This window comes from Podarcis bocagei, assembly GCF_964188305.1.
Source record: "Podarcis bocagei genome assembly, chromosome: 13".
Classification (NCBI taxonomy): Eukaryota; Metazoa; Chordata; class Lepidosauria; order Squamata; family Lacertidae; genus Podarcis; species Podarcis bocagei.
Genome location: NC_138138.1, coordinates 17,496,821 through 17,521,623, shown reverse-complemented (window position 1 = coordinate 17,521,623; position 24,803 = coordinate 17,496,821). Strand labels below are relative to the sequence as shown.

General features: G+C 41.9%; 2 protein-coding genes across 3 annotated transcripts in view; both read right to left on the bottom strand.

Moving 5' to 3' along the window:
- LOC308570947 (uncharacterized protein) overlaps positions 1-588 on the bottom strand; it is a 114,887-nt gene extending 114,299 nt beyond the window's left edge. The window contains exon 1 of the mRNA XM_081166007.1: positions 16-588. Within this exon, the coding sequence (XP_081022133.1) occupies positions 16-320 (305 nt within the window). The 5' untranslated portion in view covers positions 321-588. The remainder of the gene's footprint in view (positions 1-15) is intronic.
- Positions 589-5,725: 5,137 nt separating this feature from the next.
- On the bottom strand, positions 5,726-14,930 carry LOC308571027 (vomeronasal type-2 receptor 26-like). 2 transcript variants are annotated; one of them, XM_081166261.1, is made up of 6 exons: positions 14,399-14,930; positions 13,265-13,547; positions 11,708-12,571; positions 10,034-10,261; positions 8,699-8,825; positions 5,726-6,512 (listed from the first exon to the last, which is right to left on the bottom strand). In XM_081166261.1, exons 1-6 carry the CDS (start codon positions 14,611-14,613, stop codon positions 5,764-5,766), a joined length of 2,466 nt encoding a protein of 821 aa, XP_081022387.1. In that variant the 5' UTR covers positions 14,614-14,930; the 3' UTR covers positions 5,726-5,763. The 2 variants fall into 2 exon arrangements, with proteins under 2 accessions (XP_081022387.1, XP_081022388.1); XM_081166262.1 differs by lacking the exon at positions 11,708-12,571.
- Positions 14,931-24,803: the final 9,873 nt, after the last annotated feature.

The window sequence follows — 24,803 nt, the reverse complement described above, 5'->3', positions numbered from 1 at the left end:
TGAGAATGAATGTACCTGATCCAGGCCCTTTCTATAAATATGAAACACAATTGTCTCTCTTCCCCCTTCCTCTCTTCCCCTATCACCAAGTAGCAATCACTGAACAGGCCCACACCACAGTAACAGCACAACTTTGATAGCCACACACTGACATCAATAGAGACCTTTAAAATCTTTTGAAAGCACATAGCATAGACATATACGCAACATTTATATACAGTTACTGATTTGATCCAACAGAAAAGCTGTATTGAAATGCTGAGAAGCAGGTAGCCTAACTGAATGGCGTAGTTCTCATCATTTTCAGACCTGTGACACATTTTCAACTAGAAGTATCCTGTAAATCTTGCCTGACATGGATAAGAACATCTGGGGCTCTTAGAAATCAACCTCAGAAGGAGAGGCAAGATTTTAAGAGTCCTCATCCCAAACTTTCTGAGGTGAAGTTCAATATTCAGAAGTAGACTACCAATTTACACACACACACCCTGCCTGGAAGTAAATCCCACTAAAATCAATGGAGCTTGCTTCCTAGTAAGCAAGGTTAAAGCTGGGGAATGTTTCTGTTCCAGATGATTATTTGAGATATGCAATATTTACATGGTATTAAGAAGTTGATGGGTAGTTAGCCTTTCTTTGAAGTCTTCTTTGTCAAAAGCAGAAAAGAGATGAGAAGCAAGTCCACCAACAATAAGATCACCAGGTTGGTAGTATTCATGTGGAATTCTGGAAAGATCATCAATGGTGCAACTCCTGGTATGTTTGCACACCAAATGTGGCAGATGAAAGAGAATTGGCACAAGAAAAAACAACAACATACTGGGGCAAATATTATTTCTAATCAGACACCCTCATTTCCATCTAGAACATGAACCTTAGCTTCAGTACAATACTCTGCCTTGACAGAAACAGAACCTGCCTACCAATTCACAGATTAAAATTCTATCTTACAACTTGATAACGTGAGAAGCAAAAATCCTGCCTCTTCCTCCCTTGCTTAGAATCACAAGTAGGGTTTTTTATATTCTCGTGTTTAGACTTTAGCTGATATTCTCTGCAAATCTATTGAGACATTATCCAAGAGAGAATTAGTCATGACAAAAGTGATAATTACAGATTAGATAATAACTATCTCTCTTTGCATAAAAAAAAAATCCAACAGATGACAAAAAAACATGTTTGTGGTGTTTCATTTGAAGTGGTTTCTGTCCCTTTATGGGACAACAAAAGTGCATGCAGAATTAACTGCAATGAGGAAGAAAATAAGAATGGGTCACTCTGTTATCAATGCTGAAATGCTTCATCTGACTAGTGCAAATGATTAATCTAATGTCCTTAAATTTCTCACCTGACCATTTATTTATTAGTTTACTGACAATTATACCAAGACAAGACAAAAGGATGGTGAAGGGGACTGAGTTTTGTAGATGGTTTGTGGTGGTGACAAGGAAAAATAGTTATAAAAAAAGAGAATTCCCTGTATGCTAAGATCCAGGTTTGTAGGAAGTACTCTTTGGTGAGAGAACCCCAGCAGAGATTTTAAATCATGAATCATGTAGCAAAGTAAAGCATGGACATAGGCTGTTGGACCTTTAAAATATGACCTTGTATGTTCCAAAAAACCACTTTTCCCTTAGCATACAAAAAGGTTAGGTTAAGAGCTGGTTTACTTACAAACTCTTCAAAGGTCAAGTTCATGTGTTTTTCCATACATCAGTCAAAAAACAGGCAGAAAAACTTGGTTATAGTGATGAAAGTTCCAAATTATTGGTATAGGAATGCAAGAGAGGCTTGTGAGTGCCATGTGTTCTGAGCTTGGAGCAACCATCTTAGACTTCACATGTTGCGTTTCTTGGTACACTGGAGGGAAACAACAGGCCTCATTGCCTGGCCCCTCCCAAAGTGAGCTAAACCTGCCAAGACAGGTAATCCTGTCATGTGTTAATTAGACTTAAGCATATTGGTTATATGAAGGCTGGTTATCCCATAGTTTGAAGAGCAGGCTTCGGTGTGGGAGGTGGTCTTGAAGACTTTCAGGTAAATGGTGGGGACTATGTTTGGGTCTCAATTTGTTTCAGTTGACTTGGAATAAGCTGAGCATTTTTTTTTATTTTGTAGGAGGAAGGGGAAATTGCTTGGTTTATTCTGAGCCAATACATATAGAGATTGGGAGCATTTTCCTCCATTACTAGATGGATCACAGGCCTGGCTGTGTATCTTAAGAATTTTCATGAGGATATTTTAAAATAAAAAAGAATTACAAATTGTTGCCAAAATGTGGAGGTTCTATTGACCTCTAATGGAGACAGTTTAATTTACCTCTTAATGCACACATGCAAATGCACATAAATAATATATGTGCCACCAAAAGAGGTGTAATTTCCAAGGTTTTGCACCTGGAGCTGTTGGGGGCAGGGCGGAGGAAAAAGTGATTACACCCCCTTCACAGGATCGAAAATACAGATCCTTTATTGTGAAGTTATGGACCTAAAGAGAGTAAAAACAAAAACAGTTGGTGGGATGGCGGGAATAACATAACAAGAATAAAATTACCAGCCAAATTCTTTACTTTACTTATATCTGATTCTAGCCCTCTTCTCAGTTGGAAGTGGCAATAATCGAGGAATTCAATATAGAGGATTATTAGTTGTCTTACTGGCTACAGTATGGCTGGAACTAGCTAGTATTTGAAAGTGGTGGTTCTGTGTGCACAAAGGAGGGAAGGTACAAAATCTTTTGGGGCATAGCGTTATCTAAGCATCTGACCCAACTTACATGAATCATTGAGGGTATAGAGAAATGGGATAGTTTTACTTCCGGGGTGGCGCCATCGGCAATGGCGGACTCCCTCTGAACCGGAGGGACCAGCTCCGCGCGAAACGGGTCTTTTCCGCTGCGGCGAAGCGGGGACCCTTTCAGAAATCACAGGCAGATGAAGCCTGTGACCGTGGGACTCGGCGGGCACTTTTAGCGCCCCCCCAACCCACAAAGGAACACATTAACGGGCTCCGAAGCAAAGAGGGGGAAGTGGCGCGGTGCTGTGAGTCAACTGCTATTTCCGTGGAGCGAAGCCGCACATTCATTGCCGGAGAGCGCTGCCTTTTTCCTGGGAAAATTTGGCATCTAAAGTAATCACCCGTGAGTACTCAAACATTGAACAATTGGACTTCAAATAAGAACTGGCGATTAGAAAGGAATTGGACTTAAAAATTTACCTTAATTTGGTACTGAAACAGGAAGGTCTAAACAGGAAGTCAGCCTTCCGTTTCCTTGTAGTCAGAAGAAAGCAAAGACAACGTAAACCAGAGCTTAGAAAATTACTTTTAAAGGATTGGTTTTCACCATCTAAAAGCGTTGAACCCCCCTTCAGTAGCAGGAGAAGAAGGGAGACCTTTTTTTTTTTACTGTTTAAACCTGCAGAAGTGAGTTTAAAGTAAAGTAACTTTCCACCGTCCTGACCCTGGAGCGGGGTGTCAGAATTGACGTTTTGAAGCTCATTGACCAGAGACAAATGTTTTTGACAGATAGTTAAAAGAAGAGTAACATTGTGATTCCACTGTTTCCTTTCGCATTTTAAAGGAACAAATATTGACAAAATATCTTAAAAAAAGAAACTTTGTTGCTATTGTCCTTAAAAGAAAGAACAACCAGAAGTTTCCCCCTAGAGGGGGACTGTGAAACTGTAACCAATTCTAGGGAGCTTGCAGCTGCCAGATTACAACCGTGGGAAAGGACTTGTGACCTTGCAGGACAATGTTTTCAGAAGCACTGTTGGGTGCTTTCTGTAAAATGCCCTATTGGATCAGTTAAGTCAGAAGACGGCTTTGATGACTAATGCGGCCAGAACATTTGAACAGGTAGTAGGAAATTATATGGAGCCCACCCAGGAACTTAAACAGGAGTGTGTCCTGACAGAGCAGATGATAGAAGAGGATGTTGCAGAATCTTGGGCGCCAGAGATGGAGGGACATTTGGCCCAGCAGGAAAATGAGCCTTTGGATTTGACAAATGAACTTGGAAAAAACCAGATTTGGAAAGACAAAGTTTGGATTGATTTGGAAATGGGGGGTTGGACTGACCCCCCTATGCAGGGATGTTTGGACTTTCCGAGTCTGGCAATGGGCCGTCAGAGGTTTGGAGCTGTTGGGACTTCCAATTTTGGAGGGAATTTGAAACATGTTTTAAAATACTACATGGAGTCTAGTCTGGACTATGGGAAAGGGGCTGATTTGTTGAAAAGGGTCAAAAACACTACCAAGCTGGAGTTCCCACGAGTGAAAGGAAAATATGAAGAAGAGCTGCGGAAGGGACATGGAAGAGATTTGAAGGCCTCGGATATAAGATCACCAGGTTAATGTGCCAGACTAATGGGATAAAAAGGATTGACAACCCTGGGACCGGGGGGAGGGGATGCTGGAAGAAGATTGGATTGTTTTTATTCTCTTTTTTATCATTAGAAATGTTTTATGAACGTTGGAAAAATGTTGAAATGAAATTACTTGGCTCTTGTAAAAATGTTTAAAGAATTAGGTAGAAAGGTAATGGTTATGAGAAGCTGGTAAAAATAAGATTTAAGTCTTAAGTTTTAAGGTTTTTTATAAGATAAGATGAAAATAGAGTAAGGTAATGTAATGACAGAATATTATGAATTATGGAAAGGATTTGCTGTGACAATTATTAATCAAGATACAAGAGATGGGAGGAGGAGGAGGTCATGGAAAGAAGGTAATGAAAGTGGAGAATTTGTAAATGATGGTTTTATTTTTTGTTTTATTTTTCTGTTTTTGTCTTTTTTCTTTGTAATTTTTTTTTTAAATCTTTTTTCAATAAATATCATTTTTTAAAAAAGAGAGAAATGGGATAGTTTTTATGTTACATGGTATCCATCTGTTACTTCTATTACTAAATCTCATTGTCCTCCTATGCCACCTATATCCCAAACAGCAATCTGGTGGGGCTACCTCCAATATTGAGAATCACTTCAAAATAACTCTTTTTATGTTGATAGATAATGAGAGCAGTCAGATAAGATAGGTTTAATCAGGGGATGTTTCCCAGGATTGAAAATAGGAATGGAGTACTCACAGCAGCTGAATATGCTTTTATTTATTATACACATAGACACAGCCTAAAGCTTTACTAGATCCATCCCCCATTCATTTGTGTTCATAGATATACCTGCGTGCCATCAATTATTGCAGTTTACCACCTGAGTGTCTGGGGCCTGTTTGCATCAAGGTCACAGTGACTGCACAGAAATCTACGTACTTAGCTGCATGGGTTCAAGGATGAACATGGTCTTGTGCTGTGGGAAATAGGCCCTAAGGCCTGGTTGGCTTAAGCACATTGGTCCAATGTATGGCCTCGCCAGCCGTCTTCCACCCCTTCCCAAACCATAAGAACAAAAAGTTTTTTCTGTTGAAGATTTTTGAAGACAATCTCTTATTTTCGGCATCTTTCCTGCCATATTTTAATTCTCTTTGGAGTTTTCCCCTTTTTACAGTGTGTTGAAAGGAGAGCGGTGTCTAACCAGTGTTGAAAAACCAATGGCACAAGCTAGATGTCCTGCTCAAAGACCAAAAGCAAAGCTCAATCCATAAGTTACTCGTTTCAGCTGTAACAAAGGACATAAATTAAAATCTTTGAAGATTTCCAGAAAATACCAGGCAATACTAAACATAAAATACATGACATGATGCGGAGAAAGAGAATATATTGTCCATATTCTGGTAAAGTGAAAAACAGAGATGATAGGATAATTTACTACTTCCTTTTTATTAATTGCTCCTTGCTGTTCAGATCAGGTCTTAACACAATGATGTAGCATTTTGGGGAAAAGATGGAACCCAGTATGCCAGCACTGGAGGCCAAGATGGAGAAGATCTCCACAGCTACCATGTATTTCCCCTTGGTGCTCAGGTACACTGGAACAAAGGAGATCCAAACACTACAAAACAAGAACATGCTGAAGGTGATGAATTTGGCCTCATTGAAGCTCTCAGGCAATTTCCTGGCAAAAAAGGCCACAACAAAGCTGACAATGGCCAAAAAGCCCATGTAGCCCAGGACACAGTAAAACAGGGCAACTGACCCTTCGTTGCAGCCTAGAATGATTTCTCTCATCACAGAGTGCATGTCAGAAGCAGGAAGTGGGGGAGAGGTTCCTAACCACACAGTGCAAATGCCCACTTGGATAATGGTACATGACAACACAATGGTGCTTCCGAGCCTTTTCCCCACCCATTTTCTCATTCTGGATCCTGGTTTGGTGGCCACAAAGGCCAGAACCACCGTGATAGTCTTGGCCAGCACACAAGAAACAGTCACTGTGAAAACAAGGCCAAAAGCCATTTGTCGGAGCAGGCAGCTCACTCTTTCTGGAGGGCTGAGGAAGATCAACGGGCAGAGAAAGCAGAGCAGGAGTGAAATGAGGAGAGTGTAGGTGAGGTCCCGATTGTTTGCTCTGACAATGGGTGTGTCCTGATGTTTAATGAAGATGGCTTGGACCACCACTGTGAGGAAAGAGAGAGAAAGAGCAAACAATGCTAAGCTCATCCCCAGAGGCTCTTTGGCTTCAGCGATAGCAATGCGAAGTCTCTGAAGGGCAGAGGGAGCGCTCCCTCCACGCTCCGGAGGCTACGTGTTGCTTTCTCTGAAGCCTGGAGAGCGAGAGGGGTCGGTGCGCACCGACCCCTCTCGCTCTCCAGGCTTCAGGGATAGTCTCCTGAAACCTTTGGAGTGCAGCAGGAACTCATGCTGCGCTCCAAAGGCTTCAGGTTCCTGTTGCTGAAGCCAGGAGAGCAAGACTCTCCTGGCTTCAGCAGAGAGGGAGAGCTGCTCAGCGCCCCTTCAGCGAAGCGGGAGGAGAAATAGAAGGGGCTCCGTTTCTCCTGCCGCTTCGCTGAAGGGGCGCTGAGCAGAGAGGGGGAGATTTTTTTTTTCTTGTTCTCCCCCTCTAAAACAAGGTGCATCCTATGGTCGGGTGTATCCTATACAGCAAAAAATATGGTAATTGTTCAGTACAGGAACTTAGGAAGGTGTCTTCTACCAAGACAAATCACTGGTCCATTTAGCTTAGTACTGCCTGCCTTATTTTAACCTCAAACAAAGATTAGATCATTGGTGATAAACCTTTTCTTTTTAGAATAAGGTACATATTCATTTATTGGGGCTGTCTGCTAATAGAGATGGAGGAGAAATTTGGTTTTACTGAAATTTGACTGGGAAAGTCATCTAAATTGCACTGTTTTGACCAACACATTAACCAAAACACAGTGACCCTGCAAAATGTATGCTTGTCTAAAAACTTTTGATGCAGACCTCCAATTAAACAATATGTACAAAATGGACTATATTACCAATGTAGAAGTTTTACTTTAGACAGTCAATACTTTTTTGTATATCCCATAGTAATTGCATTTATTTTCTATATAGAACGTATGTATCAAATAATGATTTTGATTCGTGTATTCCTGCATTTTTGTAACTCTTTTATGCTGCTCCCCTATACCAGATAAACTGCCGAATCACTGCATTCCTTGCTTATCTGCCCCTGAAGGATTGTATGTTTAGCCAGAGGGCACAAGTGGCTAGGGTGTTGTAAGTTACAAGCCCTGTGGTTTCCTTGAGATTCCGTAAGCTGTGGGAAGATACAGGAATGGATTATGGCACTTTCTGAATGTCTAGTTGTCAAGGAAGATGTACAATAAGTGAGTAAAAGCTTATATCTGGAGCTCCAGAGTTTGACTAATCAAGATAAATGATGGGAAACATAAAACAGGGACTTTTTCACCCCTTAACATGTAACCTTTCTTGTGGTACGCATTCTATAATGATGTTATATGATGTATGTTTATGTGTGAAAAACCCAATAAAATCTTTGTTAAAATGTGCTTTCAGGCAGTTTGTCTAACTGGCGGTTAGCTGAACAACTGATTTAGTGAGGCTGCCTCATTGCAATAGCTTCTCTAATAAATCAGGTCCCTACTGGACACTTTGCTTGCATATTCTCTTTGTTGGAGTTTATTTAAAGGTTTGTTCCCTCACCTCGTCAAGAACGAGTGGTTTAGAAGTAAATTCTTACCATATCATACCCTCCAACACAGTGGCGTAGCGTGGGGGTGCAGGGGGGGCCGGCCGCACCGGGCGCAACATCTGGGGGTTAGGGTTAGGGGGCGCAAATCCACGGGTTAGGGGGCGCAAATCCACGTGTTAGGGGGCGCAAATTACTTGCCTTGCCCCGGGTGCTGACAACCCACGCTACGCCACTGCTCCAACATGTCTCTGATGAAAATAGGGATGTCCCATTCCATAATGATAATTTTACTATTTTTACCCCACACATCTTACTGGGTTGCCCCAGCCATTCTGGGCAGCTTCCAACATATATAAAAATAATAATAAAACATTAAACATTAAAAAACCTTCCCTATATAGGATTGCCTTCAGACAGTTCGGGTCAAATAACTTCATACCCTTCAACATTTCTCCAATGAAAATAGAGACATCCAAAGGAAAAGTGGGACATTCTGGGAACAAATCAGAAACCAGGACGGCTTCTCTAACTCAGGGATGTCCCTGGAAAATAGGGACACTTGGAGGGTCTGCCATATTAGCAATTATTTACCTATTTACTTAATTTTTCCAACAACTTCTAACATGACATATGTTTGAAAAGTACATATCTCGTGTCTCTTACCCTTCTGGGACGAAATCTTGCCTTGAGGACATGGAGCGCAATCATAGCAGCAGAATTGCTCCCCCTCCTTCTTTTTCTTGCTGGAACCAGGAGGGCAGTTTGGGTTACACTCAGAAAGGGGTGGAACCTGCCCATTTAAAAAAAAACAACATAAACATTTTAGCACACAGAAATTATCAGTGCTTTGGGCTTCATCCCCACCCCTAAGCCAGCAGTAGGAAGACACTAAACTACTGAGAACCAAACTATTTGTTTTGCTATTAGCAGTTTTAAAAAAGAATGCTGAAACTGACCGTCTGTGAAAATAATGCCTAAACTGGGAAGGGAACTGGGAGTTCATTTTCACCAGCCCCCCCCCCCCATACATAAAATGAATACTTGTTCATCACCAACCTTCCCATACTGAGCAGAAAGTATTAAAAAGGCTTAACATGCTTAGAAGCCTCCCTATAATTTGGAACTTTTGTGACGATATACTGCTCTGTCTCCTTTCTTTTAGCAAATGTTTTGTGCCCCTGGGAAAGTGATAATTCTGTATTGATTTGTTTTGGATGCTTGTATGTGATGCCAATAAAAGGCTTGATGATGATGAATTTGGAACTTTGTGTTGTTATCTTGGTCCCCAAATATGAAACTGTAAAGGAGTTCAACCAAATGCTCTTAGAAGCCTCCTTCACACTTCCTGCCATGCTTTTTGTCTTAATTGATGCATCTTCAAACGTATTTTTTACTTCAATGTGTATTTTTCAAATGATTTTGGTCCATTTTTGAGCTGAGAACTAGACCACAAAATTCAGAGAAATGTGAAACCTGAAGGATAATTAATTTCAGAAGGTTGTGGTTCAAATCCCCGTGATGGGGTGAGCTCCCGTTGTTCGGTCCCTGCTTCTGCCAACCTAGCAGTTCGAAAGCACATCAAAGTGCAAGTAGATAAATAGGTACTGCTCTGGCAGGAAGGTAAACGGCGTTTCCGTGCGCTGCTCTGGTTCTCCAGAAGCTGTATGCCGGCTCCCTCGGCCAATAAAGCGAGATAAGTGCCGCAACCCCAGAGTCGGTCACGACTGGACCTAACGGTCAGGGGTCCCTTTAGCTTTACCGATAGTAACTTAGGTGGGATTTTTTTTCCGGTGTGGAAGGAACTAAAACTGGTCCTCCTGGCACAAATTGGGTTGGGCCAGATATCTTTCGGGATGACTTCCAGCTCTATGATTCTACTATTCTCAAGGAAAATGTTTTGATTCTGGCTGGAAAGGCAGGTATGTGCTGGATGATGATCTGTAACTACAATAACATTCTATTTCCCTCTCTCTCATAGATGTAGGAATTATGCCTCACCTGGTGAAAGCTTCTGTGCCACACCATTCTGCTGTCATCAAGGGTGAATGGCTGGTCAGGTGTAGCCTCCACACCCACCCTTCCAACCTTGACCCTCAAGAAGGAGTTATTTGGAAAAGTGACCAGGTTGGTGATATCAAAGCCAGCTTCTACTTCCCCGTTTGCACTAAAAGATACCGTTTCCCCAGCAGAGTTGTTAAAGGAGACACTCCTAAGAAAGGGATGGAGCTGCATTGAAAGGAAAATAGAAATCATAAAGTAATGTTAATGTCTCTCCTTATTGGCACTCAGGATGCCTCCAGACTGTCAGTATATGCAGGTAGTGCTATGCAAACATAATCCATTCCTGAGAGTGTTCACATAGCAAGCTGACGATTTCCATTGTTTTCTATGGGAAAATCCCAATGTATTCCCAAAAAAAGAGGAAATGAGGGGGGAAATCCATGCTTTTTAGGTCCCACTGCTTGTATACAGTCATACCTCGTTTTGCAACTGGGATCTGTTCTGGAGCCCCGGCCACTAGCCAAAAAGGATGCAGGGCAAAGCGCCGCATCTGCGCATGTGCTCGGAGTGGTTTGTGCTTCTGCGCATGCACAAAGCTCGAATTAGTGCTTCTGCACATGCGCAAGCAGCAAACCCGGAAGTAACCCGTTATGATACTTTCAAGTTTGCTGTGGACGTTCACTGGAATGGACGCTAGACAAGGTGGACATTCGCAGAGGTATTACTGTATCCCGTCCCAAAGGAATTCTAGGGTAACCAGCCTCATGTAACCTGTATGCTTGAGTCTGATTAATGCACAAAGTGGTTAATGCCATAGAGTAAGCTGTCCTACCAAACTTAGCCTAAGTCACTTTCCTTCACCTCAGGAGGAAATGGGTAACAAAGCCTTTTGTTCTACTCAGTCTACATGTGAATTCTGTGTGTGAACTACTCCCTCTAGCCACATATTTTAACCAACCTCCTTTGATTCTGACAAGAATGGAGTCTGAATCTAATGTTTCTATACCAATAGTTTAGGAAATTTTACCATTTTGTGACTGCTATATAGAAAAGCACATGAATCTGATCTTTGATTGTTGTGACTTACTAAATGTGTGGTCCATCTTTGTGATAGGGCAGTGGAGAGTTTGGGGGTATAGCGGAAAGGACACATTTACGGTTTTACAATCTAGATTTCCACACTTTTATTTTGCCATGTTAAATCTCTGCTGGAGTTCTCTCACCAAAGAGTCCTTGCCAGAAAACTGGGTCTTGGCTTCCCAGGATTTCTAACAAAGATAACTTCAACTAACAATTTCAGTAAGTAAGTAAATAAGTAAGCACGTACGTACATAAATAAATGTTTAAAACCCTCCCCCCCCTTTTATGCTGGTCATGGACAGCCATTTTAGGGGTCTTTCCCACCTCCATTCCTCAGCCACAGCTACATTTTTTCAGCTTTGTCTGCCACTCTCAGCCAGCTCTCACCTCTCCTCTCAGTGTGGGATCAGATCTGCCTCTTAACTTGTGTGCAGAGAAGTTGCGTGGGAAGGAGCGGCACAGTGCAGGATTATATCCTCCTGCTTCCCTGCACACAAGTTACGGAGGGGATATGATCCTGCACTGAGTGCTCGAAAATGTTCAGGGTACTGTGCCCAGGTCTAATAAATTGTACCACGGGATAGGCGTTACCTGCCAAGGCTTTAGCTTCTGAAACTCTTGCATCCCTCCTTCCACCACTGCCTTGAATTTGGTCCTGGGCAAGAACATGGCATGTAGAGCATGTGCTACGGCATAGACAGCATTATAGACACTATAGCTGTGGCTTGTTATGCTCATCTCAAAGCCAGATGACGGGAGATCTTCTAGCTTCTCCTCTCCAGTGCAGGTTCCACTGTCCTGCTCCTCTGTACTGGAGTTTGGAAATAAACAGAGAAAGACTTGTGCCCAGAACTGCTTGACAAAGCCATTTCCATTCGCCTCAAATGGATTTTGGACCTGAAGAAAGGCTTTGAATCCTTGTACAACATTTGAATGAATTCTAAAGAAGAGGGAACCCTGGAAGAGTTGCATATCCCAGTTCATTTGAAAGGTCAGTGCTTTGAAGTCCAGTTGTGCTGTCAGAATCCACACCTTGCCCTCAGATGTCTTGGTTCCATTGTCCACTGCACCAAGTGCTACCATTATTCGCAAGCTAAGCATGGACTCTGTTTCTCCATAGACAACAATAAACTTGGCTTTATTCTCCATAATAACTTGATAAATTTGGATCCATTGGGAATACATGGCGTAATACTCAGTCAAATATGCTGTTTTCACGGTTCTCTCTGAGAAGGCCAAACAAATGCCTTTCTGGGAAAGCAGAGTTTTCAGGGTGTGAATAAATCTCTCTCCACTGACATTACCTGCAGCAAGCAACCCAACCCACGTCCAACCAAAATGCAGAAGTAACTCAACAATCCCACTGTATTGATGGACTTCATTGGGCGCCATCCTATAGAAGGAAGTGGATTGGCTTTGACCAGCATCCTCTGGGGCAAAGGAGCCATAAGTGAGCTAAAGGAAAATAAAGGCACATAATCCATAAATGTAGAAGGACTGGGTATGTGCTTCCAGGGCCAGCCTGCCCAGAAGTGAGATGAGGTGGTAGCCTCAGGGGGCTCCAAAAAACTGGGGGCAGTCACAGATTTAGCCTCCATGAGTGCACCCTGTGCTTGTAGGCCGTCCCCGCCTTCTCTTCTACTGCTGCATGCCAGTTTTCCTGCAGTCCTGCAGTGCAGCTTCCCTTCCCTTTCCCCTCATCTTCCTTCCCCATTTCATCCCCCTTGCTTTACTAGAGCAATTGGTTATAGATATAGGTATTTGGTTTCAAATAATCACCTTTACATGCGCTATCTGAGAAATTAATGGAATAATGGATTAGGGGTTCCTATTTTACCTGAACAGTGGGACAACATTTTAGCTTCTGTAACAAATGTGTCTCTAGATTATAAACTATTTCTTATACACCAAAAGATAAAATTTAGAATATACTGGACATTTGTACAGAAGGGAATTCCGTATCTACAATGCCATCGTGCTGGAGAATAAATAAGGATAATGCTTCTTTGAAACACATGTTTATGTGATGTCCAACACTTACGGATTTTTGGAGGAAAGTATTAGGATGAATACTAATACTTCAGGGGGAAATAAAATTGTCAGATGATCATGGGGAATGAGTGTGAAGTCCCCAAGGCAGCATCTTACCTGAGGAATCTTGTAGATGCCCAAGATACTTGCCATTTGGAGAGAGGAATCAAAGTCCAGTCCCCCGATAACTGCCACCAGGTGTTTCTGGATGTTGCACTTGTAGTTGGGCATAAGTGTGGAGGGAAGATTCAGAGCAGCCCGGTAGGTCATCCTTTCATTGAAGTAACTGTCGTAGATGTGGAATCCTAAGGTGATATTACGTAAGATCTTGGGGTTCTCATTGACCTCCTTGACAGCAAATACCAAGGCCAGGATATGCTGGTAGTTCTTTGGCAAAATACTGCAATGAGAATTTTATGCTGTATACTTGGGATATATGCTATGCAATTTTCTTTTATAGAAATTAGGACCTCATGACAATTCTTCAACATTTTCATGCAAATTGTGCCCTGACATGCACATGTCTGCAAAGCAATTTCCCCTTAAAGAATTCATTGCATTCCACTTGTATACTTATATACCACTTTCATTAATATATGCATATATATTTTTTTACATTTTACCCCAGTATATGCATTTTGTATACATTACGTGACTGGAACACTGCACTGCAACATTTGGTGAAATGTGAAAGCGCAAAACATACACTTACATTCATCTACAGGTATTGATCAAAAGAGTTGCATCAAACTGCAGAGAAGTAGATAGCCTAGCTTAATGGAGTAGCTGTGACACATTTATAACTAGGAGCATCATAAAAGTCTAGCCTGATTGGGATGAGAACACCTGGGACTCTTAGAACTTTACCTCAGAGGAGAAGTGAGCTTTCAGACCCCTCACACCAGGCTTTCTGAGGTGAAGTTCAGTATTCAAAACAGAGAAGGACTTTCTATCTCAAACTAAGCAAGTTTAAGCTGTGGGTCTGATTGTTAAACTCTTCTTGGAATAAATTTGGTGGGATATGGGGAGCAGAGAGCACACCAACAGGCAGCCTCTTCTCACTGACACATTCAGATCTCCATTTCCCTCCTTCCAAGCCAACGCCTCAGCTATGCAGAAGTCCCCCCCCACCACCATTTATGCCTAGAAAGAAATCCCGCTGAAATCAGTGGAACTTGCTTTTGAGTAAGCCCGGTTAGAGCTGGGGAATGTTTTTGTATCATCTGATTACTTAACACATGAAGTATTTACAAGATATCAAGAAGTTGATGGATAGGTAGCCTTTCTGTGAAGTCTTCTTCGCCAAAAGAAGTAAAGAGGTGAGAAGCAAGTCCACCAATAATAAGATGACCAGGTTGGTAGTATTCATGTGGAATTCTGGACAGATCTTGGATGGCGCAGCTAGTGGTATGTTTGCACACCATATGTGGCAAATGAAAGAGAAGAGGCACAATAAACAACAGCATACTGAGGCAAATACTATTTCTTATCAGAAACACTCATTTCCATCTAGAACATATTTTCAATATTCTGCCTTGTCACGAACAACACTTCTCTAACAATTCACAGATTAAAATCCTATTTTGCAACTCGACAAATAGAAAAGCAGAAATCCTTCCTCTGTCTCTGACCTCTCCCTTGCTTAGAATATCAGGAAGGGGTTTTTATACCCTTGTTTAGACTTTGGCTGGTATTCTCTGGAAATCCATTGAGACATTATCCAAGGGAGATTTGTTTATGACAAGGCTGGTAATTACCGATGAGGTAATAACTAGGTCTCGTTACATCAGAAATATTGAATAACTGGCAAAAAACATGTTGTTATAGACCTGAACAGAATAAAAACAAAATTGGTGCAAGAAAAATATTATAATATACACATTAAGGTGGGTTGTAATAAATAAAGGATATAAAATATCAGGAATATTTAAAATATTTTAAGCTACGATATACAGTGTGATATGTTGAAATGCAGAAGTTATGAATGAGTTGGTGGGCTGGGAAATAACATAACAAGAATAAAAATTATCAGCCAAATTCTCTGCTTAGATCTGATTCTAACACTCAGCCAGAAGTGGTAATGATAATGGAATTCAATATCCCACAAAAAAGGGATGGTACAATTTTGGTGGGACACTGGATTATCTGAACATTTGACCCAACATAGGTGAGTCATTGAGGGTGTAGAGAAACAGAATAATGTTGGCGTCTATTCATTAGTTTATATATACAGTGGTGCCCTGCAAGACGAATGCCTCGCAAGACGGAAAACTCACTAGACGAAAGGGTTTTCCGTTTTTGAGCTGCTTCGCAAGACAAATTTCTCTATGGGCTTGCTTCGCAAGATGAAAACGTCTTGCAAGTTTGTTTCCTTTTTCTTAACACCGTTAATACAGTTGCAACTTGACTTCGAGGAGCAACTCATAGAACGCAGTGTACATAGTAGCCTTTTTTGAGGTTTTTAAAGACTTTGGTGATTTTTGAAGCTTTTCCAAAACTTATTTTGCAGCCATTTGGTAAGTTAAGCTTTTTAAAACCTTTATTGTTTATTTCAGTCCTGGAGGTTTTGCTGAACATGATAAGGAAGGACCGGCAGGTACAAGGAATACGGGTCGGAGTGAAACAATATAAACTGAAAGCATTTGCAGATGACTTGGTTTTAACATTACAGGAGCCAGAATCTAGTACAAAAAGAGTTTTAGAACTGATACAGAAATTTGGTCGGGTGGCGGGTTTCAAGTTGAACAAACAAAAAACTAAGGTGTTAGGGAAAAATTTGACAGCTACTGAAACAGAAGAGTTTCAGAAGGAAACAGAACTAAACATTGTTTAAAAAGTGAAATACCTGGGGGTCAATCTCTCTTCCAAGAACCTGAACCTATTTAAAGATAATTACGAGAAATGTTGGTTAGAAGTTAAAAAAGATTTAGAAATTTGGTCAAGACTGAAGTTATCCTTGTTAGGCCGAATTGCAGCCATAAAAATGAACGTTTTGCCAAAGATGTTGTTTTTGTTTCAGGCCTTACAGATTGTGGACAGAGTGGAATGTTTTGGAAAGTGGCAGAAGGATATCTCTAAATTTGTCTGGCAGGGCAAAAAGCCCCGAATAAAGTTTAAAATACTAACTGATGCAAAGGAGAGAGGGGGATTTGCCCTGCCGGACTTAAGGATATATTACGAAGCTGCAGCCTTCTGCTGGTTGAGAGATTGGATTTTGTTGGAAAACACTGATGTCCTGGATCTGGAAGGCTTTAATAACTCGTTAGGTTGGCATGCGTATTTGTGGTATGACAAGGCAAAAACACATGGAATGTTTAAAAACCATATTGTCAGGAGAGCAATATTTATGGTCTGGAAAAAATACAAAGACTTATTAGAAAGCAAAACTCCGAGGTGGGTATCACCAATAGAGGCCAAGGCTCGGAAAAAACCCAATATGGAGGCCGGATGGCCGAAATATTGGGAAATAATAGAGAACGTTGGAGACAATTGGAGGTTGCAGAGCTTTGAAAGGTTAAAGGGTAAGGTGCAAGATTGGTTTCACTATGCCCAAATCAATGAGGTTTTTAAGCTAGATAAAAAAACAGGATTCCAGGTGGAAAAATCGAAACTTGAGACAGAATTGTTAGAACCAAAGACCAAGCTATTATCGAGAATGTATAACTTGCTGCTTAAATGGAACACACAGGATGAGACAGTTAAATCAGCCATGATAAAATGGGCTCAGGACATTGGTTATAACATCATGTCTGAGGACTGGGAAAGGTTATGGACCACCGGTATGAAGTTTACGGCATGTAATGCCTTGAAAGAAAACATTATGAAAATGGTATACAGGTGGTACATGACCCCAGTCAAGCTTGCTAAGATTTACCATTTGTCCGATAATAAATGCTGGAAATGTAAGGAGGCTGAAGGGACATTCTTTCACCTCTGGTGGACCTGCCCAAGAGTGAAGGCCTTCTGGGAAATGATATATAACGAGTTAAAAAAGGTGTTTAAATACACCTTCCCTAAGAAACCGGAGGCATTCCTCCTGGGCATTGTCGGCCAGAAGGTGTCAAAGAAAGATAGAACTCTTTTCATGTACGCTACTACTGCAGCAAGGATTCTTATCGCTAAGCATTGGAAGACTCAAGATTTGCCCACACTGGAGGACTGGCAGACGCAACTGATGAACTACATGGAACTAGCCGAGATGACTGCAAGGATCCGAGATCTGGGAGAAGAAGCTATGGAGGAGGATTGGAAAAAATTTAAGGATTATTTGCAAAAGTATTATAAGTTATATGAACTTTAAGATGCCGTATGATTTGGAATGTTAGCCCCAGCAACAAAAGTGGTTTATATAAGAAATTGGATAATTTTTATGAAAGAATTAAGGTTTAAATGGGTAAAAATGACAATATGCTATATTTTAAGAGTAAATGGAAAACAAGAGATTTAAACTTAAACTGCAATTGAAAGTAAAAAAGAAACATATGAAACAAGGTTATAATTTGCTGATAAATTTTATTGTTAAGAATGCATTATGCGGGAGATGTGGGGAAGTCCGATAGAATTCTGAAATAAGTTGATGAAATGGTTGAGATTCTCTGTCTTTTTCTTTCTTTTTATGTTCTTTCTTTTCTATCTGTAATTTGGAAAAAATGCAATAAAAATTATTATAAAAAAAAAATAAAACTTTTTTGGGGGGTTTTGGATTTTGGGTTGGGGTGTTTGGAATTCAAGGACTTGGTGTTGGGAAGGGGTTTGCAAGAATCTGGAAGCTTGTTTTTTCCCCCTGCATTTTTATGATTTTCTGTGACCATTGGGCCACTCTGCTGTTTTTTTAAAAAAATTCTGGATTTGAATTTCTGTGTGCTGGGTGGCTGGGGGAACAGTTGGGGAGGGGTTTGCAAGAATCTGGAAGCTTGTGGTTTTTTTCTGCATTTTTATGATTTTCTGTGACCATTGGGCCACTCTGCTGTTTTTTTAAAAAAATTCTGGGTTTGAATTTTGAAATGCTCTTTACAGTATGTGTGACTTTAAAGAGCACTTAATAAACTCTTGCTGTACCAAATTTGCCTTTGTTTGGACTTTTTTTGACTATAGGAACGCATTAATTGATTTTCAATGCATTCCTATGGGAAACCGTGCTTCGCAAGACGAAAAATTCGCTAGACGAAAAAATTCGCGGAACGAATTAATTTCGTCTTGCAAGGCACCACTGTGTGTGTGTGTGTGTGTGTGTGTGTGTGTGTGTGTGTGTAAAATTTTATTGGGTTTTTTCACAATTAATTTCCACAACTAACTACCAAAAAACCCCCACAAATTCCTCCCCTTGTCCCCATTCACGAAAACATTTCAAAACCTTATCTTTGTTTTCTTTAGACCTCATGACTTCCCTCCATTACCTCTTCTGGTTCCTTATATTAACAAAATTCTTCTGCATTTCCTCACACATACTTCATCAATTATTCTTCTTCTAATATTATCTAAATTTTGCTGATTGCAACTGTGTAGTCTGAGCCTGCCAATGTATCAATTTATTTACATTATTTTGCACATATTCTTTTTCCTAACTTTGGCATATTTAAATTTCACAGGAAGGTGACTATCAGTTAAGTCAGATTTAAAATCCTGCTCACCTTCCTCACAGTCTCCTCGTAGACTCAGAGGCTGTAATTTTTGCCTTATCTCAGCCACCAAGGCATTCCCAAATATTTCCTGCCTACCCCCCATGCCATCCATATCTGCCCTGAGTGTCTCCTGGTATTTCTTCATATCAATCACAGTTTCCATTCCAGGTGCGATTCCAGGTGAAGCTCACATACTTGATTGCCTCCAGCCAAAACCTTGGAGGTAACCCAGAATCTTTCAGCAACACCTGTGCAGTTTTAACCAGAGCCTGACACTTCAGCCCTGCCACCCCCCACTGATTGGGTGAAGTCACTGTGTGACGTATCCCTTTCTTGCGAAAGTACTTCTGCAAAGCAGAACCTGTAAACTCAGCTCCTCTGTCACTTGTGACAGCTAGCACTTTGGTGGAAAACCTTTGTTCCACCTCCTCAATCCAACGTTTGATCAGCTGTGCTGCATCATCCTTGGATTTGAGACCGTGAGTCCAGGAATTCTGAGTAAAATCCTCCTGCATCGAGAGCAGATACCTTGACCCTCCCAGACTTGGTTCCTTTACAGGACCCCACAAATCTATGTGAATTTGTTCAAAAGGCCTAGTGGTTATCCTCTCAACCTTTGGATAACTGCATCCTTTTACCTTTGCCAGCTTGCAAGTTTCACAACTTACAGCATGTCCACATTCTGAAATCCTGCACCCTTTAGAAACCTCTGGTAGCACCTGTAGCGCTTCCAAAGAACCATGAGCTGTTCGTGTATGCCAAGCATGTACACATGAATCATGATTGGGAATTGTAGCACGCAGTGCTTGTGCTTTCTCAACCTTCCCATCACCCTCCAGAGACGTTTTAAGAATGAAGAGATCATTCTGCCCCTTTTTAACCTTGGCAAGCATCCTCCCTCCTTTGGAGATTGTGCACACATCATCCTGAAAACAAACCGTAAATCCCTTTTTCAGTAAATAAGGCACAGATAAAAGACAGTGGTGCATCCCAGGAACGGTACAACACTCCAACGTTTCCTGTAAAACAGCAAAATTCAAATTTACAGCATTAGTTATATTTCTTTTCTGTCCATTGGCAAACAGTACAGTTTTCCCGGCAGGAATTGCCTTGCAATTCCACCTCTCAACAGCAGGTGTCTCTGGAATCAAATTGCGATTAGCTGCAGAGTCAATAACGAAACTTAGCTCTGTCCCACAGCTGTCTTCAGCCAACGCCAGACTAGCCGTGATCTGATAAGTTTCTTCCTGGCACCTGGCACATCCACCAGCCTCAGTCCCACGCCTGGTTGTTTTTCCAGACCGGTTGCCATGGAAACCCATCAAGACCTCCACTGCTTCTGTTTTCTTTGTCACTGGTTCTCTCTTAATAATCAGCTCTGTCACCATTTCAGTATTTTTGTCCATTTGGGCTATAAGTTTATCTGCTGTCTTATCCGAATTTTCCTTTATCTCCTTCATCAACTCATTTCTCAATTCATAAAAGAATTCCACAAATGTTTTTGACAGATAGTTAAAAGAAGAGTAACATTGTGATTCCACTGTTTCCTTTCGCATTTTAAAGGAACAAATATTGACAAAATATCTTTAAAAAAGGAACTTTGTTGCTATTGTCCTTAAAAGAAAGAACAACCAGAAGTTTCCCCCTAGAGGGGGACTGTGAAACTGTAACCAATTCTAGGGAGCTTTCAGCTGCCAGATTACAACCGTGGGAAAGGACTTGTGACCTTGCAGGACAATGTTTTCAGAAGCACTGTTGGGTGCTTTCTGTAAAATAAATGCCCTATTGGATCAGTTAAGTCAGAAGATGGATTTGATGACTAATGCGGCCAGAACATTTGAACAGGTAGTGGGAAATTATATGGAGCCCACCCAGGAACTTAAACAGGAGTGTGTCCTGACAGAGCAGATGATAGAAGAGGATGTTGCAGAATCTTGGGCGCCAGAGATGGAGGGACTTTTGGCCCAGCAGGAAAATGAGCCTTTGGATTTGACAAATGAACTTGGAAAAAACCAGATTTGGAAAGACAAAGTTTGGATTGATTTGGAAATGGGGGGTTGGACTAACCCCCCTATGCAGGGATGTTTGGACTTTCCGAGTCTGGCAATGGGCCGTCAGAGGTTTGGAGCTGTTGGGACTTCCAATTTTGGAGGGAATTTGAAACATGTTTTAAAATACTACATGAAGTCTAGTCTGGACTATGGGAAAGGGGCTGCTTTGTTGAAAAGGGTCAAAAACACTACCAAGCTGGAGTTCCCACGAGTGAAAAGAAAATATGAAGAAAAGCTGCGGAAGGGACATGGAAAAGATTTGAAGGCCTCGGATATAAGATCACCAGGTTAATGTGCCAGACTAATGGGATAAAAAGGACTGACAATCCCGGGACCGGGGGGAGAGGACGCTGGAAGAAGATTGGATTGTTTTTATTCTCTTTTTTTATCATTAGAAATGTTTTATGTGTTCAGTTTCTGTTTCAGTTTCTGTTAATTGGTTCTCGTGGAAAACTTGCAGATTCTAGCTTCACCAATTAACTCAAGCTGGTGTCAATTTACTCTTGGCAGAAAGCCCAGGTCTGCTTGACCTAGAAACTACTCACTCTGATTGGTTAACGAGCAGCACTCAACTCTGTTATCTAGGGATTGCTAGCACAGTTTGGTGTGAGGTGTGTTAGGAGTTAGAAGTGCTGTGTATGGTTTTGAGAGAGAAAGGAAGGATTTATTTTGCTTTTATTTGTATGCAGAAACTCTGCTGGTTTTATTTTTTCCTTTTTTAATAAATCCTGTAAATAGTTCTTCTGAGTCTAGCTGACTAGTCATTACTGCCGCAACTAGCTTCCTCGCTGTGCAGGAAAACTCTGCTACGTTTGGGCTAAAGCCAATAGGGCTATGCCTGACACTCCAAAGTTCCATGAGGTTATGGGCATTGTGCTGCCAGCCTGAGTTGCGGTGGTGTCAGCATCAACGGCGTTGGTTCCAGTAGTTCCAGAAGTTGTTGTTCCTGGCTGGTTCCTGACCGTGGTGAGCTGGTGACGCAGCGGACTCAAGGACAACAGCTGCAGCGTGTGAGTGCTGGGTGCTGTGGTTCCTGTTTTCTCTCTCGGTGGTCGTGAGTAGCTGGTTCCGGGTTCCAGGGACATCGCTCTCAAGATGGCCTCACAACCAGGTCAGATGGCTTTTGAGCGTCTGAATGACTCCAATTACTTGCTGTGGTCGGAACGCATGCAGGCAGTGCTGCAGAGGGATCGTCTCTGGCAAGTGGTGAGTAAGTTTCCTACGAAGCCTGATGATGAAGACCTCGATAAAGACCAAAGAGCAAGGGCCACAATTGTCTTGGGGCTGGAAGATTCCCAGTTGCCGTATGTGAGGGGAATCAAGACAGCTAGAGGTGTGTGGCAAGCACTTAAAGAACTCCATGTGCGTGAGACAGCGGTTTCCAAGCTGTTCATTCGCAAGGCGTTGTACAAGGCAATGTTACAGCCTGGGGTTACAATGCAGGAACACCTACACAGTTTACAGTTAAAGTTTGCTGCGCTACAGGAAAGAGACTGTGCACTAGACCAGCAGGAGAAGGTGGCTATTATTTTGAGTTCTCTCCCGGAAAGCTGGGATAATTTAGTTTTGTCTCTAGAAGGCATACAGGAGCATGATTTATCAGTCAGTTACGTTACTGGGCGTTTGATTGAAGAATGGCAGAAGAGGCAAGAAAGGTCGTTGGCTGCAGAGGCTTCTACAGGTGGGCGGTTTGGAAGGAGTTCTCGAGCCGTGCCAGAGGTGGAGCAAAAGCAGCGTACTGGTGAGGAGTCAGCGTTTGCTGTTAGGCGTTGTTTCCGATGTGGGTCTTCAGCGCATCTAAAACGACAATGTCCGGAGTTGGTCAAGTCTCAGTTGCCGGTGCAGGAGCAGAGACGAGATCAGCAGCAGCAGCAGCGTAAAAAGAAATTCTTCAAACGAAAACAGTCGGCTCAGCTGGTGACCGGCGAGGTCAAGATTGCTGATGAGAAACAAGCGGTCTGGGTGGTCGATTCGGGAGCGTCTCGCCACATCGTGAATTCAGATGAATTATTTGTTTCCAAGAACTCAGCACAGCGCAGCCAGGTGGCTCTAGCAGACGGAAGTACTTCCGAAGTGATTTCGGGGGGTGCAGTTTTTGTTCCTTGTCTTCGTGAGTGCCTGCAAAATGTACTTTGTGTGCCGTCATTAAGGAGCAATCTGATGTCTGTAGATTGTTTGCTAAAAGCTGGGTTTAAAGTGTATTTTGAAGGAGACAGTTGCATTATTAAAAAGGCTGGTGAGATTTTAGGCACTGCTAAGTCAGAGGGAGGCTTGTTTTGGCTTAAAGCAGGATCTCAAGTTGCAGCAGTAGTCAGTAAATCTCAGCCTGCAGTGAATAACAAAGCTATACATGACAACTGTGTGCACTTATTGCATAGGAAAATGGGGCATGCTTGCTGGAAAAGTGTACTAAAAATGTCTGAATTGGCTGATGGGGGTAATTTAAAGAGTTGTAACAAGTACCTTGATTGTAATGTGTGTAAAAAGGTTAAAACCCACAGAGTCTCTTACCCCAGAAGTGACAGAGTCAGTGAGTCACCGCTACAGCTGGTTCACATGGACGTAATTGGTCCATTTGCTGTAAGCAGGGGTGGATCGCGTTTTTCACTAACAATTGTGGATGACGCCACGCGTTATTCTTGGGTTTTTCCCATGAAGAATAAGGGTGACGTGTTCACTAAATTTAAAGGCTGGGTGGCATCTGTGGAAAGATTTCTGTCCATTAAACTCAAAAGGATACAGACGGACAGAGGTGGCGAATTTATGTCAAATGCCTTTAAAGATTGGTTACAAAAGCGTGGCATTGGGCATAGAAAAACGAATGTTTTTTCCCCAGAGGAGAATGGCGTTGCAGAGCGAAAAAACAGATCTTTACAAGATATGATGTTTGCCATGCTTGATGATGCTGATTTGCCCATGTCTTATTGGGGGGAGAGCATGCTCACCGCGTGTTATCTCCAAAATAGGCTCTTTCATCAAACCATAGGTACAACCCCGTACTTTAAATTGTTTCAGAAAAAACCCAAAATTGACCATTTGCATGTGTTTGGATCAAAAGCCTGGGTATTAATTCCGAAACAAATGAGAAAGAAGGGAGATCCTAAGACCAAACAGCTAGTGTTTGTGGGTTACCAGGAGCTGGGAAAAGGTTTCCGCTTTGCTGAAGGGACAAATGGCATTGTGATCTCCAGGAATGCCAGTTTTTGTGAACATAGTGGCTGGGAGAGACTACATGCCAATACTGAGGTTTGGTTTGAACCTTCCCAGGAGCTTCATGACTCTGAAAGTAGACACAGAGAATCAGAGTCTGAGGGGGAGGAAAGTTCAGATAAGAGCTCTCAAGAAAGTGGAGTTAGCCAAAGACCAGTTGCTAAGCAACAAAAGAGAGGTCGTAGTTCTGAGGAGGAAAGTGGGTCAGAAGAAAAATTTTCTCCCAGAAGATCTAAAAGACAAAACAAAGGAGTGCCTCCGGTGCGTTTTTCTCCTGATACTGCAAATGTGTTTAGTGTAAGTGCAGAACCCAAGAGTTTTCAGGAGGTGTTAAAGTTACCAAAAGAGGAGGCAGAGCGCTGGAAACAGGCAATGGAGGAAGAGATGTCCTCTCTGAATGAGCACAAGGTCTTTACACCAGTAGCAGCGCCTGAGGGGGCAAAGATTGTAGGCTGCAGGTGGGTGTACAAAAGACTTAGGCCCGGTTAGGACACATCTAGGGTTGGAAGTGTGCTGGGCCCAAGATGGCAGCTGCCTAATTAGTCAGCAGAACAAAGTTAAACAACTACTGACTACATACAGGATGCAGGATTGCAAAGGGGCAGCGGTGCCTATGGATCCAGGTTTCATAAAAACACTTCACATAGATGAGAGTCCTGAATTTGAACATCCTGATGTATATCACTCTGTAATTGGAAGTTTATTGTATATAGCACAGTGGTCCAGACCTGATATTAGCTATGCAGTAGGCATATTAAGTAGATTGGTCTCAAA

Coding starts and splice junctions, on each gene's coding strand:
- LOC308571027 (XM_081166261.1), bottom strand. CDS start 14,613: ATGCTGTTGTTTATTGTGCCTCTTCTCTTTCATTTGCCACATATGGTG. Junction 13,548..14,398: donor CATCAACTTCTTGATATCTT/GTAAATACTTCA, acceptor TTCTCATTGCAG/TATTTTGCCAAAGAACTACC. Junction 8,826..10,033: donor GGCACAGAAGCTTTCACCAG/GTGAGGCATAAT, acceptor TTAAATGGGCAG/GTTCCACCCCTTTCTGAGTG.